Genomic DNA, 12633 nt, shown 5'->3' with positions numbered 1-12633 from the left:
TATCTATTAGAAATCTAGAGTAAAATGAAGAGTAGAGGACTGGCATCTGGTAGGTATCCTGGACTAGAAATATAAATGGAGACAAGGTGAGAACACTGATGGAATAATAGAGAGAGAAATGAAAAGTCCAACCACTGAGACTAGAGCGCTCCAAATTCAATAATTTGGGAAGAAGATGAACCAGCAAAGGAGACTAAGAAATAAAAATGTCAAGTGAGGCAGGAGAAACACTGAAAGCATAGTGTCCTGGAAGGTACTAGAGGAATATCTACGAAAGACGACAGAGTGATCAGCTCAGATTTATCAGCTCAAATCACTTATAAACTGGGTTTATGACAATGGGGAGGAACTTTCAGAAACTTGGGAAAAGTGGTTTGGGCAGCAGAGTGGGGCTAAAGTGTGAATGGAAGGGATTTAAGAGGGGAAATATGAGAAGAAATGAAAGCAGGATACATAAAACTTATTCCGCATTTTTTCAAATTCTTCCCCATTATACCGTCCCTCTTTAATTTCAGTTAAGAGTTTAATTTTTTTTCACTAAAAGGTACTATAATTAAGAATAATAGTTATAAAATTCATCAATTTCCCACCATCAACCCATTAACATCCTTACCTAACATCTGTACCTAACATTTCTTCTCTTTTCTGTCCTGTTAGAGTGTTTAACAACATTTCCAGCTTCTTATCTAAAAATACTTATTTGAATTAGGCTCTAGTTTCTGTGCCCTTCCAAAGGACTTTCACTTTTCAGGATCTCCTCTTTTGTATAAACAGTACCTCCTTGTTCTTATCATTTTCAGCTTTAAAAAGCAGATAAAATATTCTTCCTTGACCCCACTACTGAACCAATTTTTTTCTCCCTTTCACACCGAACATCCCAAAGTAGCTATTTTTCTTTGTTTTATATGGTCTGTCTGTGCTTATTCTTTTTTTTATTTTACTTTACTTTACCTTTTATTTGTAATTATATTTTATCAATTATGCTACTACAGTTGTCCCAATTTTTCCTCCTTTGCCCCCCTCCACCCAACACCCACCACTCTCTCAGGCAATCCCCTCACCATTGTTCATGTCCATGGGTCATGACTATAAGTTCTTTGGCTACTCCATTTCCTATACTGTACTTTACATCCCCATGGCTATTCTGTACCTACCTATTTGTACTTTTTAATCCCCTCAATTCTTAACCCTTTCTCTCACAATCTCCCTCCTATCTGGCAACCACCAAACTGCTCTCTGTATCCAGAATTCTGTCCCTGTTCTTTTTGTTTGCTTAGTTTGTTTTTTAGGTTCAATTGTTCATAGATATGTATTTTTTGCCATTTTCTTGTTCATAGTTTTGATCTTCTCTTTCATAAATAAGTCCCTTTAACATATCATATAATAACAGATTGGTGATGATGAACTCCTTTAGTTCTTTCTTGTCTGGGAAGCTCTTTGTCTGCCCTTCCATTCTAAATGATAGCTTTGCTGGTTAGAGCAATGTTGACTGTAGGACCCTGATTTTCATGACTTTGAATATTTCTTGCCTCTGCCTTCTAGCCTGCAAAAGTTTCTTTTGAGAAATCAGCTGAAAGTCTTGTGGGAACTCCACTGGAGGTAACCAAGTACTTTTCTCTTGCTACTTTTAAGACCCTCTCTTTATCTATAACCTTTGGCATTTTAATTATGATGTGTCTTGGAATGGGCCTCTTTGCATACATCTTTCTTGGGACTCTCTGTGCTTCCTGGACTTGCATGTCTATTTCCTTCACCAAAGTAGGAAATTTTATTTCATTTTTTTTTCAAATAGATTTCCAATTTTTCATTCTTTCTCTTCTCCTTCTGGCACCCATGTGATGCAAATGTTGGAATGCTTGTTGTCCCAGAGCCTGCTGACATTATCCTCATTTTTTTGGATTCTTTTTTCTTATTGTTGTTCTGATTGGTTATTCTTTGCTCCCTTATTTTGCAAATTAATTATTTGATTCTCAGCTTCACCCACTCTACTGTTTCACTGTAAATTGTTTTTTTATTTCAATTAGTGTATCATTCATTTCTGACTGGACATTTTTTATGCTGCTGAGGTCCTCACTGTGTTCCTTGAACATCCTTATGACCAGTATTTTGAACTCTCCATCAGCTAAGTTGTTTTTCTCCATTTTGTTTAGTTCTTTTTCAGGAGTTTTGATCTGTTCTTTCATTTGAGCCATGTTTCTTTGTCTCCTCACTTTGGCAGCCTCCTTGTGTTTGTGTCTATGTATTAGGTAGAGCTGCTATTACACCCTGTCTTGGTAGTGTGGTCTAATGTAGTAGGTGTCTTGTAGGGCCCAGTAGCACCTGCTCCCCAGTCATCCAAGCTGGGTATTTGAGGTGCACCCTTTGTATGGGTTGAGTACACCCTTCTCTTGTATTTGAGCCTTGATTGCTGTTAGCAGATCAATGGGAGAGATTTACCTAGGCCAGTCAGCTGCAAGGATTGGCTGCACCACTGATTGCCAATGTCTGCCCTTCATGGAGGATCAGCTGGTGGTGCAGGCCAAGGTCAGTTCCCACCTGTGTTCTGCCCGAACCATTCTAAATGAGCTATAAAGCATCTGAGATGGCTGCTACTTGTGCTGGGTTGGAGATTCCTAGGTGAAGCCAAGCTGTGAATCTAAGCTGGCCACTGCTGGTGCTGAGCTTAGGGCCACTTAGCAAGTGGTTCGGGAACTGGGGACTCACTGAGGTTAGCTGTTGCTTGTTTGAGATGATGTAGGAAGTTGTGAAGCATGAGCCAAGATTAGCCATTCATATGGAAAAGTCACTGTTCACACTTGGGTGAGCCCATATGTTAGGTGGGACAGAGTCTCAGGGGATCGCTAGTGCAGGGCAAACAGTGTTAGCCAGGTTGATAGAGTGTCAGATATGGCAGCAGCCTGCTAACTCTCTAGCTCAGTGGGGGGTTGGGGAGGTAGGCTCAGAAAAGGGACAATGGCCTCTGCCCACATTTATATATGGGAGAAAGCTGTCACCCAGCTCTAGCCTTGATGCTGGACACTTCAGTACCTCCCTGTATGCCACTGGTGCCTTTCAAGCTGCTACTCCAGTGCTGTAGCTCAGAGGGAATTAGTCTGAGTAAGTCCATGTGTGAGTTTTTAAGAGGAGCTGCTTGAGGCTTGAGCAGTTTCTTCTACCAATTTAATCCCTACTGGTTTTTCAGGAAGAAGTTATGGGAGCCTCTCTTCCTGGCACTGGAACCGTGGGCTTGGGTCTGATATGGGGCTGGGACTCCTTGTTCCCAATATATTCCTCCTGAATCTTTATCTACCGCATTTGGATGTGGAAGCAGCCCATTACACAGCTCTGCCCCTCCTACCAGTCTGGATGGATGTAGTTTCTTTAATTTTGGAGCTGTCAGACTTCCGTTCAACTTGACTTCTGAAAGTTCTGAGTAATGCTTGTTCTGTATTTTTGTTATAATTTTGCTGTGGTTGTGCAAGGAGGCAAGTTATGTTTACCTATGCCACCATCTTGACTAGTGTTTGTGCTTTTTCACTCATAACTTTCATCACCAGAGATAAGGAAACAAAGGGCTAGTGTAAGGGAGTAAAATTTAAGGATGGTAAAAAGGAGAATCCATGGCATCAGTGTGGTCCTTCAACTGCGGCATGACAGAAAAGAAGGGACAGTTAACTACAGGTTTGGACAACTACTCAGCTTCTAATAACCCCTTTCTTGATTTATTTTTTGGTAATGACAACTGGGACAGCTATTGGAAAAGAGGAGTATAGAAGGCCATAAACAGAGATGCGAGGAAATAAAGGGGAGGGACAGCATCGTTGAGGTAGGGAGAAAGTGGCAAGTGTGAAATTGTTCATATTATGGAGCCTCTATATTCTGAGACACATACACCTCCTGCTCTCTCTCTCTCTCTCTCTCCCTCTCACACACACACACACACACGCACACTGAAACCCATAATGAAGAAACCCTGGGAACTAGGCTTTAGTATCTTCCACCCCAAGTATCAGACACACACACAGCCAAAATAGCTGATATGCCCAGATAAATTTGAGTTTCCATGTAAAACTGATTGGACATATGAAAATGGAAGTACTGTAAAAGAAAAAAATGGTCCAGCCATTTTATTTTTAGATTTTTTCCCAAAAGAAACAAAAGAATATGACTGTGCAAAGTCTGGTTTGCAAATGTGCTTAGTAGCTCTATTAGTAAAACCCCCAAATTAGAAATAACCCAATTGCCCATCAACTGGTGAATAGTAAACGTATGGTAGAAACACACAATGGAATACTACTTAGCAATAATAAGAAATGAACTATTAGTACATGCAAAAATATGAATTAATCAACTGAATTGTCTTGTACTAAATATAAAATGCCAGACTGAAGAGACTGCATACTGTATAATTCTGCTAATATGACATTTGAAAAGGCAAAAATATAGATATAGAGAAAAGATCAGTGGTTGCCTAGCACTTGAGTTGGAGAGAGGGATATGCCACAAAAGAACAGTAGGAAACTATGCTATTTGATGGAAGTGTTTTGTATTTTGAATGTGGGGGTAGTTACATAACTGCATTCTTTGTCAGAAGCTGTACACTAACAGGGTAAACTTTACAGTGAGTAAAGTACACCTCAATAAACCTGGCTTGAAATAAAAGAACTATAAAAGCTAGAAAAAATAAATTTACATAGGCATTAAAGAACAAAATAGACACTGAACAAGTTCTTGAACTGAAATATCAGATCAAGGAATCCTCTTGCAGGTGTGAGAAAACAATAGATAGAAAAATATATATATAAAGCTTAGGAGAAATGTAATAGAGAAACAAAATTGACAACATCAGTATTATAAATGTCCCAGCAGGAAAGAAATATTTGAAAAAAATAACTAAAAATTATGCCGAATTTAAGGGGAAGGAAAAACTTAAAGGCTCTAAGTGAAAAATCAAAGAGATCACCAATCCAGATACATAAGACAACAACAACAAAAAAAATGCATGCCTAGACACATTATAGGAAAAATAGTCACATCAGAGGTAAAGATAAAATATTGAAAGATTACCGTACCACTCTGTAAATGATTACTCTATAGCAGAAGAATAAACATCATGCTGACAAAATACTTCACAAGAAAGGTTGAAGTAACAGAACCTGGGGGGAAAAGTGTTGAAGAGAGGTCTATAATTTTATATCCAGCAAAACTATAATTCATTTTATAATTTATTTTATTTTTTAAAATGTTTTATTTATTTATTTTTAGTGAGAGGGGAAAGAAGGGAGGAAGAGGGAGAGAAACATAAATGTGTAGTTGCCTCTCACCTGCTCCCTGCTGGGGACCTGGCCTGCAACACAGGAATGTTCCCTAGAGTGAGAATCGAACTGGTGACCTTTTGATTTGTAGGCCAGCACTCAATCCACTGAGCTACACCAGTGAATTTAAATGAATGGGCAAAAAATACATTTTTAGGGATAGAGGCCATAGAATCAACACAATCCGATGTTGAATAAAATTTTCAGCAAGATTCCAACAAGAAAAAAGGCAAAGGTATGAACTTGTGAGAAATAGGATCTAAATAAAGAATAAGTATCTAAATAAAGAAGAGTTAAATAAAATATAATCATAATAATTTAAATATAAAAGTCAAAAAAATACTAACAAATTATATCTGGGTGTGTGCCTTGATTAAAAACATGTGGAAATTAAAGTGCTATAGTACTTATCTAATGTCTGGGAAAATATTTATAAGCTTTAAAAATGATAGGAAAATAAACATAATTATTATCTTTAATAATTTATATGTAACTACAAAAAGTAACAAAAATATAAAGTAAAATTTTCAAAAGTTTCAGACCAGTTAATGTCAAAATATCCAAAAGAAAGCAGAAAAGGCAGATAAAGAAAACATTTTAAGTTGAAAATATAAAATAAGATTGCAGAAATCAGTATTAATATAATAATAATTATAATAATTATAAATGACATAAGGTCCTAGATAGAGAAAATCTCAAATTGAATATAACAGTGATATCCAGAAATGTTGTCCTAAAGAAAAACGCAAGAGGGTACATAAAGAAAAAGTGAACTAATAGAAATTGATTTTTAAAGGTAACATAAAAAATTAACAAAACATGAATTAAAAATTACATATTTATTTCCTATATAGGATAACTATATTCATACTACACTAAAAACACAACCTTAGGTTCAAAAAGATTATAAATGCTAGTAAAAGCTATAAAAAATAAAAAGATAAGAATGAGCACCAACACAAAAGAAACAGCAATATAGTTTCAAAATATATGTCAAATCTAATGAATACCTCTCTAGCCCTATCTTCCTCTTCCTCTTGGCCCCCATCCCTACAATTATGTTCTCTGCAGTACTCTTTTCTTGTAGCTTCCATGACACCATCCTGCTCTGATTTTCTTATAAGGGATTTTTCTTCTCCTTTGCAGGTTTCTGCTCCACCTCCTTTATTGGACCTGAGCTGTTTTGTTCCCTGGAGCTCTGTACAGGGCGCTCACAACATTCATGTGCTGGTCATCCCCAAAAATCTCTCCTACCACCTCCAGACACACAGGTTTAAGTCCTCCGTAATGCACACTGCAAAGTCATCCTATCCAAACCAGCTTTCCTTCCTCTCCCACACCGTGCTCCTTCACAGTCGTCTATGCCCAAGGAAGAGACCTGGAGCTCATCCATCTTCTCTTATTCACACTCATCTCCAAATGTGCGACAAATCTGAAAAATCTCTCTCATACCCACGTAGTCCTCTCTAGCTATAAACCCACCGTATCCAGGCCGACTTCATCCACTGCCTCTCTGACCTCAGTAGCCTCTTTGCAGCAGCTATTGTGATCTTTTTCAATGGTATCATATAATTTCCCCCATATTTTTTTATGTCTTCTCATTTTCCTTGGAACCCAAACTTGATGTCATGGCCCAAAAGTATCTTCACTATCTCTGGTCCACCTTCTCAACCTCATTTCACACGGTTCACCCCTGGCTCACTATGCTTCAACCACATTTTTCTTGGTCTTCATACACACTAAGTGCTTTCCTGACTCAGGAAATCTGCATATGCCTACTCCTCTAACTGAAAGCTATTCTCCGTGATTTTCCTGTGGTTGGCTTCTTTCCATCTTTGCTCTCAGCGTGAATTCTGCTTTCGGATAACTACATCCAAAGTACGCCCCCCAAGTAACTCTGCCTTGTTTACCATTATCTCCCTAATGTTTCACAGGGCCAGGCCCATCGTAGGCACTTAATAAATATTTGTGGAATGAAATAATTGCCTTAGTAATAGTGACTTAATGCTTTTAAACAGTATGAGCATTAAATATTTAAAATAAATCAATAATAAAGATGGTTATTCATATTATACTATTTAAGTCCTATTCGTATTACAGTTAAATAATATAGGATATTTTATTATGTTCAACAAACAAAAAATATGTTTTAAAGTTTACATAGTATTTAAATAGTTTTATATTTTTAGATTAAAAGATAAATGTATACAACTAACTAGATAATAAACATAGAATTATTCATTATAGGTCCTTTCTGATAAAATATAATTTTTTAATACTGACAATTAATGGTTATTGGGTTTCTGCATCATTATTAATGGATATTTGTCTATAATGTTCCAATAGATAGTTAGGATTACTCTTCTAATTATAAGCAATCTTTATGTTTAAAACCTACTTTATATATACAGTATCCAACTTTTTTTTAAAAAGCATGCACAAAGTATACTAATTCCAAGAGAGAATATAAGGCTGACAAAAAACTAACCATTGTCAATAAAGAAAAAACCACAACCGTTTCAAAATTTGTAATAAGGAGGTCTGTATTAAGCACTCAGAAAAACTGGAAAAATGTAACATTTTATTCCAACAAATGAAAATAGCTACAGTATAAGAAGGAAACATTTCATTATGTAAATATAAAATTAATTCTTTAGTAGTCCCCTAACAATCTAAAATATCCAAGCCTCTGTTCCTCTGAGTCAATGAAATAGATTCTGTCAACCAAAAGAAATAATATCCCAGAAATAATACCTGTGATAAAGCTCTTAGACTAATGCTAGTTTAGTGTACTTCATTTTCCACTTCTACAATTCTAAGTGGCTGTGAATTTCATAAGCACTGAAGACATGGTCAGGATGAGATTAGGCAACAAATTGTACATAGAGCTTCTGAAAATGCCAACATATAATGTAGCCTATTATGTTGGCTTTCAAAATGTTGTGAACTTGGCCCATGGTTAGAAACAGATTTTACTTTACAAACCTGTACAAATATACCTATATATGTATATGTAAACAAATTGAAATAAATTTCAGTACTACCTACACTATTTGGAACAGAATCTGATATTTTTTTACATTCTTATTATTCTATTTTTAAAATGCAGTTTCCTAACAAAAAAAAATACCCAGCTGGTTGCTATCTACTAAATTAATTTCCCAATTCCCTACTGGACTTTGACCTGCAGCTTAAAAATTATTGATATAGAAACTCTTATGGTTCAGTAAATTATATTAAATATATACATACTTTGATAGCGTTAGAACCCAACAATGTCTGTAGGGTACTGGAAGGAGAATCAGAAGAATGCTGGAAAATAAGAAAGACAAGCCTGTGATACATCACACTCAAATATAGGCAAATGAAGAGAAGCAAAGCAAATGTTTGAATTGCACATTCTAGTCTAAGGCATTACCATAGACAAGGAATCCTGTAAGACCTTATCAATGGTAGCACAGAGCTCTTCAGTTTGCTGCCTGAGCTGTGCAGGGAAACAAAACTGGAAGAATTGAAACCAGGTACTGAGTTAGCAGTGAGTTTTGGGATTGCACTTCAAACACAGGGGTAATATAAAGTCATTACCTCCAGAGGTAGGTCTAATGTGTTGTCCTTGGAGATACTTTCAGTCTTGGCTGGTTCATCTAGTGCCTAGTGGTAAATGAAATAGTTCTTATGTGAGGCTTTTAGTCAAATATAAATGTCATTTAAAAAGTGTCTTCAAAGAAATCCTTCTATATTTCAATATTTCCAAGAAAAAAAATCTTCGAATAATTTGATGAGCTCTTCTCTGACACAAGGGCATTTTCCACATTGGTCTAGTTTCTCTTGTGGAATCAGTTTCTCTATTATAAGATGTTGGAATAAAGAGAAGAAGCTGAGTTTTTAAGTATACAAATTAGAACTTGGACATCTTTTACTTCTAGATGAGCCTTGTTCCCTTCAAAGGAGTACCTTGAGAAGCTACACACAGAGGTAAGAATGATGTAGATACTTCCCAAAATTTTCCAAAAACTATTCTTGAGGAAATGCTTCAGGATCAGTTTACAAGAAACATGCACACAGAATAAAAAAAAAATCTTGCTTTATTTTTAATTATTTATATCCCAAAAGTCTTAGCTACCTTATTCAATGCATAAGATTTGGCCTCAAGATAAATAAAACCTAATTTTTATTTATTGTGATATGTTACAGATACGTAAATGGAGAGAATAAGATAACACTCTTGTTCACTCTGTTCACTCCATTTGGAATATGAGGTAAAATATTACAAACTGTTTTCAAAATAAAACCTAATTTTCAAAATAAAACCTAATTTTTATTTATTGTGATATGTTACAGATACGTAAATGGAGAGAATAAGATAACACTCTTGTTCACTCTGTTCACTCCATTTGGAATATGAGGTAAAATATTACAAACTAACAGAAGCCAGGGTGCATTCTTCCCTACTTGCTTCTTCTCCTCACGAGACAGGTAACCATTCTCATTCATTTTGTGGTTATCGTCATATGTATGTCCTTAATTGTTTTATCATATTAATATATGTATACATTATTAGACAACCTACTATGTAGTTTTTTTGCACTGTGTTAGTATAACATATACTTCCAGTACTTGCTTTCATTTTTGTTTTTTAAACCACTTTGTTGAATTATGACTGACATACAAAAACCTGTATTTAAAGTATATAGCTGATGAATTTGGAAGTGTACAACCATAAAAAGATCTCCACAATCTTTTATTATAAATAATAATAGGTTATAAATATATCCATCACCACTGAAAATTTCTTCCTACCCTATTACTTGTTCCATGTAGTTATTTGTTCAGTCTTTCACTTACACATAGGATTTCATTATATGGATATTCCACGAAAAAATGGATACTTCCTTCTGTTGCTGTTGCGCCAATTTTCACTATTATAAACTGTAATAACTACCATCCATGTGTACACATTTCTTTAGACACACGTTTGTAATGTTAAATTACAGTACATGCACAATAGTGTAATCATGGAGAGTTGCTTTTATCAGATATTCTCAAATTTCTTTAAAACAATTGAATAACATTATGCTCATCATAGCAACAGACAGTTCTTGTTTTCACACTTTAAAAAGTTGTTAACAGCCTGATGTATGTGAACTATCTCTCTTTGGTTTTAGATTTTATTTCTTTGATAATTTGTGAGGTTGGGTATCTTTCATGTTTATTCCCATCTTCTTCATTGACACTGTTTCATTTATTATTTGCATAGATGTAAGTTGTTCTATATTCTGCTTTATTTCATGTGTTAATAGCATACTTTTATAACATCAATTCCTAGTAAGCCTTGCTATCTAATGAGGCAGACAGCAGATTTTATTCTTTGAAAATGCCTTAACTAATTCTTAGCCCTTTTCTTTTTTACTCTCATTACATGAGACATTTGTCAAGTTGGGATACTCTATTGTTTTGCACATAACTTAAGCAGATTGCATCATAATTATATTTTTTAACTGTATTTCCACAATACTGGAACATTTGTCCTATTACAATTGGGAAAATATACTATTTATTTTTGTAGCCTCAGGAAAGAGCACGTGATATGTACTCAGTAAAAATCTTTAGGATAGACTGAAAGAGTAAATTGACAAATAAATCAAGTTAAATGAATATATAAATCATAGAAAAATATAACGTTAATACTCCTCAGAAAAATGCTATTGAGAAGTGGTTTAAACTCTTTAAATATTTTAACTAACAAATAATTTCTTTACCTGCATTTTAATTAAATTTGTTTACCATCAAAGATCTGAGTATGTGATCAGTGCTAATTTAATGAGAGAATTTTTTTTTCAGATAAAACCAAATAAGGCAAATATCCTTGTTACTCTGTTGGAACTTATTATAGGCAAACACATCTTTCATTAGGCAATTTAAAATATTGTAATTTATTCAAAGAAAGAAAAACTATCTATTCAGGATGATTGGAAAATTAAGGTAGATAATGGGTTTAGGTCATTAATGTGCTGAAACTTTGAAATGGGGACAATACTAAGACTGCATTAAAATTTGGAAGGGAGTTATTTTGCACTTAAATAGCCTCAAAATTTACTAGAATTGATTTTCTGATTGATGAGAAGTTATCAAACATATCATCTTGATCCACTCCTTCCAACAGCCATAAAAAGTAGTTTCTTTCTCTGTACTACAAAAATGTACTAAAATAAAATACATTAAATCTTCATTACTAGGCAATATGACTATAGATTGTTTTTTCACAACTTAGCCAGCAGGATTGTATTGATGTTTCTTTATATTTATTCACTTTGAGTGAAGTTTTCTCAGAACATTCTCCAATAAAAGGTTTTTATTCAAAACATATTTTTGTACCAAATTGGATGATAGCCAAGTGAAGTATAATTGGGACATGCTTAGAATTCTCTTTTTGAGGATTTTTAACTAATATAAGTCATCAGAAATATTCTCATTAAAAGTAGTTATATTTTGCCTGGGACAGCCAACTTTGGGGCGCCATTTTGGGGGGAAAAAAGACATAGTAAATCTGACTTTTAAAAGAAAATAGTTTTTTAGCGCCATATTAAAATATTATTAGTAGCTAAGAATCACGAGCAAGCATTGTAAACCAAAGTCCTTATGGGAATACCTGCCAACAAATTGTAATGTGTGTTCCCCCAGCAAAGGGAACATCTTTGATGGAAATGCAAACAATTTTTAGTCTGATATATTAAATCAGTCTAATCTACTCTCTTTGGAAATAGGATTAAGTTCTAAAAAGTATCCAAAGATAGAATACATTAGATGCATTCTAAATAGAATTAGAAATGTACAGCTTTCAAAAGAAGAATAATGTGAAGGGGCTTATAAACGTTTTGTGTTGCCTAGGCTATCTAATTGAATCGGATTTCAAAAGTTTCATGGGAGAGTTGCTATATATTTCAGTAAGGATAAAATTAACCCTAATATGATTCATGCTAAACCTAAATGCTCTTATACTTTGTTAATCTGACCAGCCATTTGCTGGAATAAATCCTCTGAGGACTACAAAAGCTGTGCTTGATTTTTTTAGTGATAAATATAAAACCATTTGTAAGACTGAAGATAGCCTTGGCAAAATAAATCTCAGCTTATAGTTGGTTGAACATTCAGGACTGAATAGCATTCAAATCTGAGGAAAAGGGAGAAATGTACGCTGTAAGCCAAAGGGGCATCCAGGTACGTAAAAATACCTCTTCTTTAAAGACTCAAGTATATTTATCATTAAATTATTGTTATATGATTGGTTTAAAATTTTCAAGAATTGGGGAGATCTGCTTGGTGTTTTTAATCCTAAAAT

General features: G+C 34.7%; 1 protein-coding gene across 5 annotated transcripts in view; it reads right to left on the bottom strand.

Annotated features, from left to right (window-relative positions):
• MLIP (muscular LMNA interacting protein) overlaps positions 1 to 12633 on the bottom strand; it is a 231554-nt gene that overhangs the window by 82063 nt on the left and 136858 nt on the right. For 4 of the 5 annotated variants that reach the window (XM_054569496.1, XM_054569500.1, XM_054569497.1 and 1 more), the window contains 3 exons: positions 8880 to 8945; positions 8713 to 8796; positions 8547 to 8606 (listed from right to left, as the gene is read on the bottom strand). In XM_054569496.1, coding sequence (XP_054425471.1) covers positions 8547 to 8606; positions 8713 to 8796; positions 8880 to 8945 — 210 coding nt within the window. The remainder of the gene's footprint in view (positions 1 to 8546; positions 8607 to 8712; positions 8797 to 8879; positions 8946 to 12633) is intronic. The other variant, XM_054569498.1, reaches the window with a different exon arrangement.

This window comes from Pteronotus mesoamericanus, unplaced genomic scaffold (genome assembly GCF_021234165.1).
Source record: "Pteronotus mesoamericanus isolate MK-2021 breed Mesoamerican mustached bat unplaced genomic scaffold, CSHL_Meso_final contig_20, whole genome shotgun sequence".
NCBI lineage: Eukaryota > Metazoa > Chordata > Mammalia > Chiroptera > Mormoopidae > Pteronotus > Pteronotus mesoamericanus.
The sequence above is the reverse complement of the archived record's forward strand: the minus strand, read 5'-3'. Positions and strand labels throughout refer to the sequence as shown.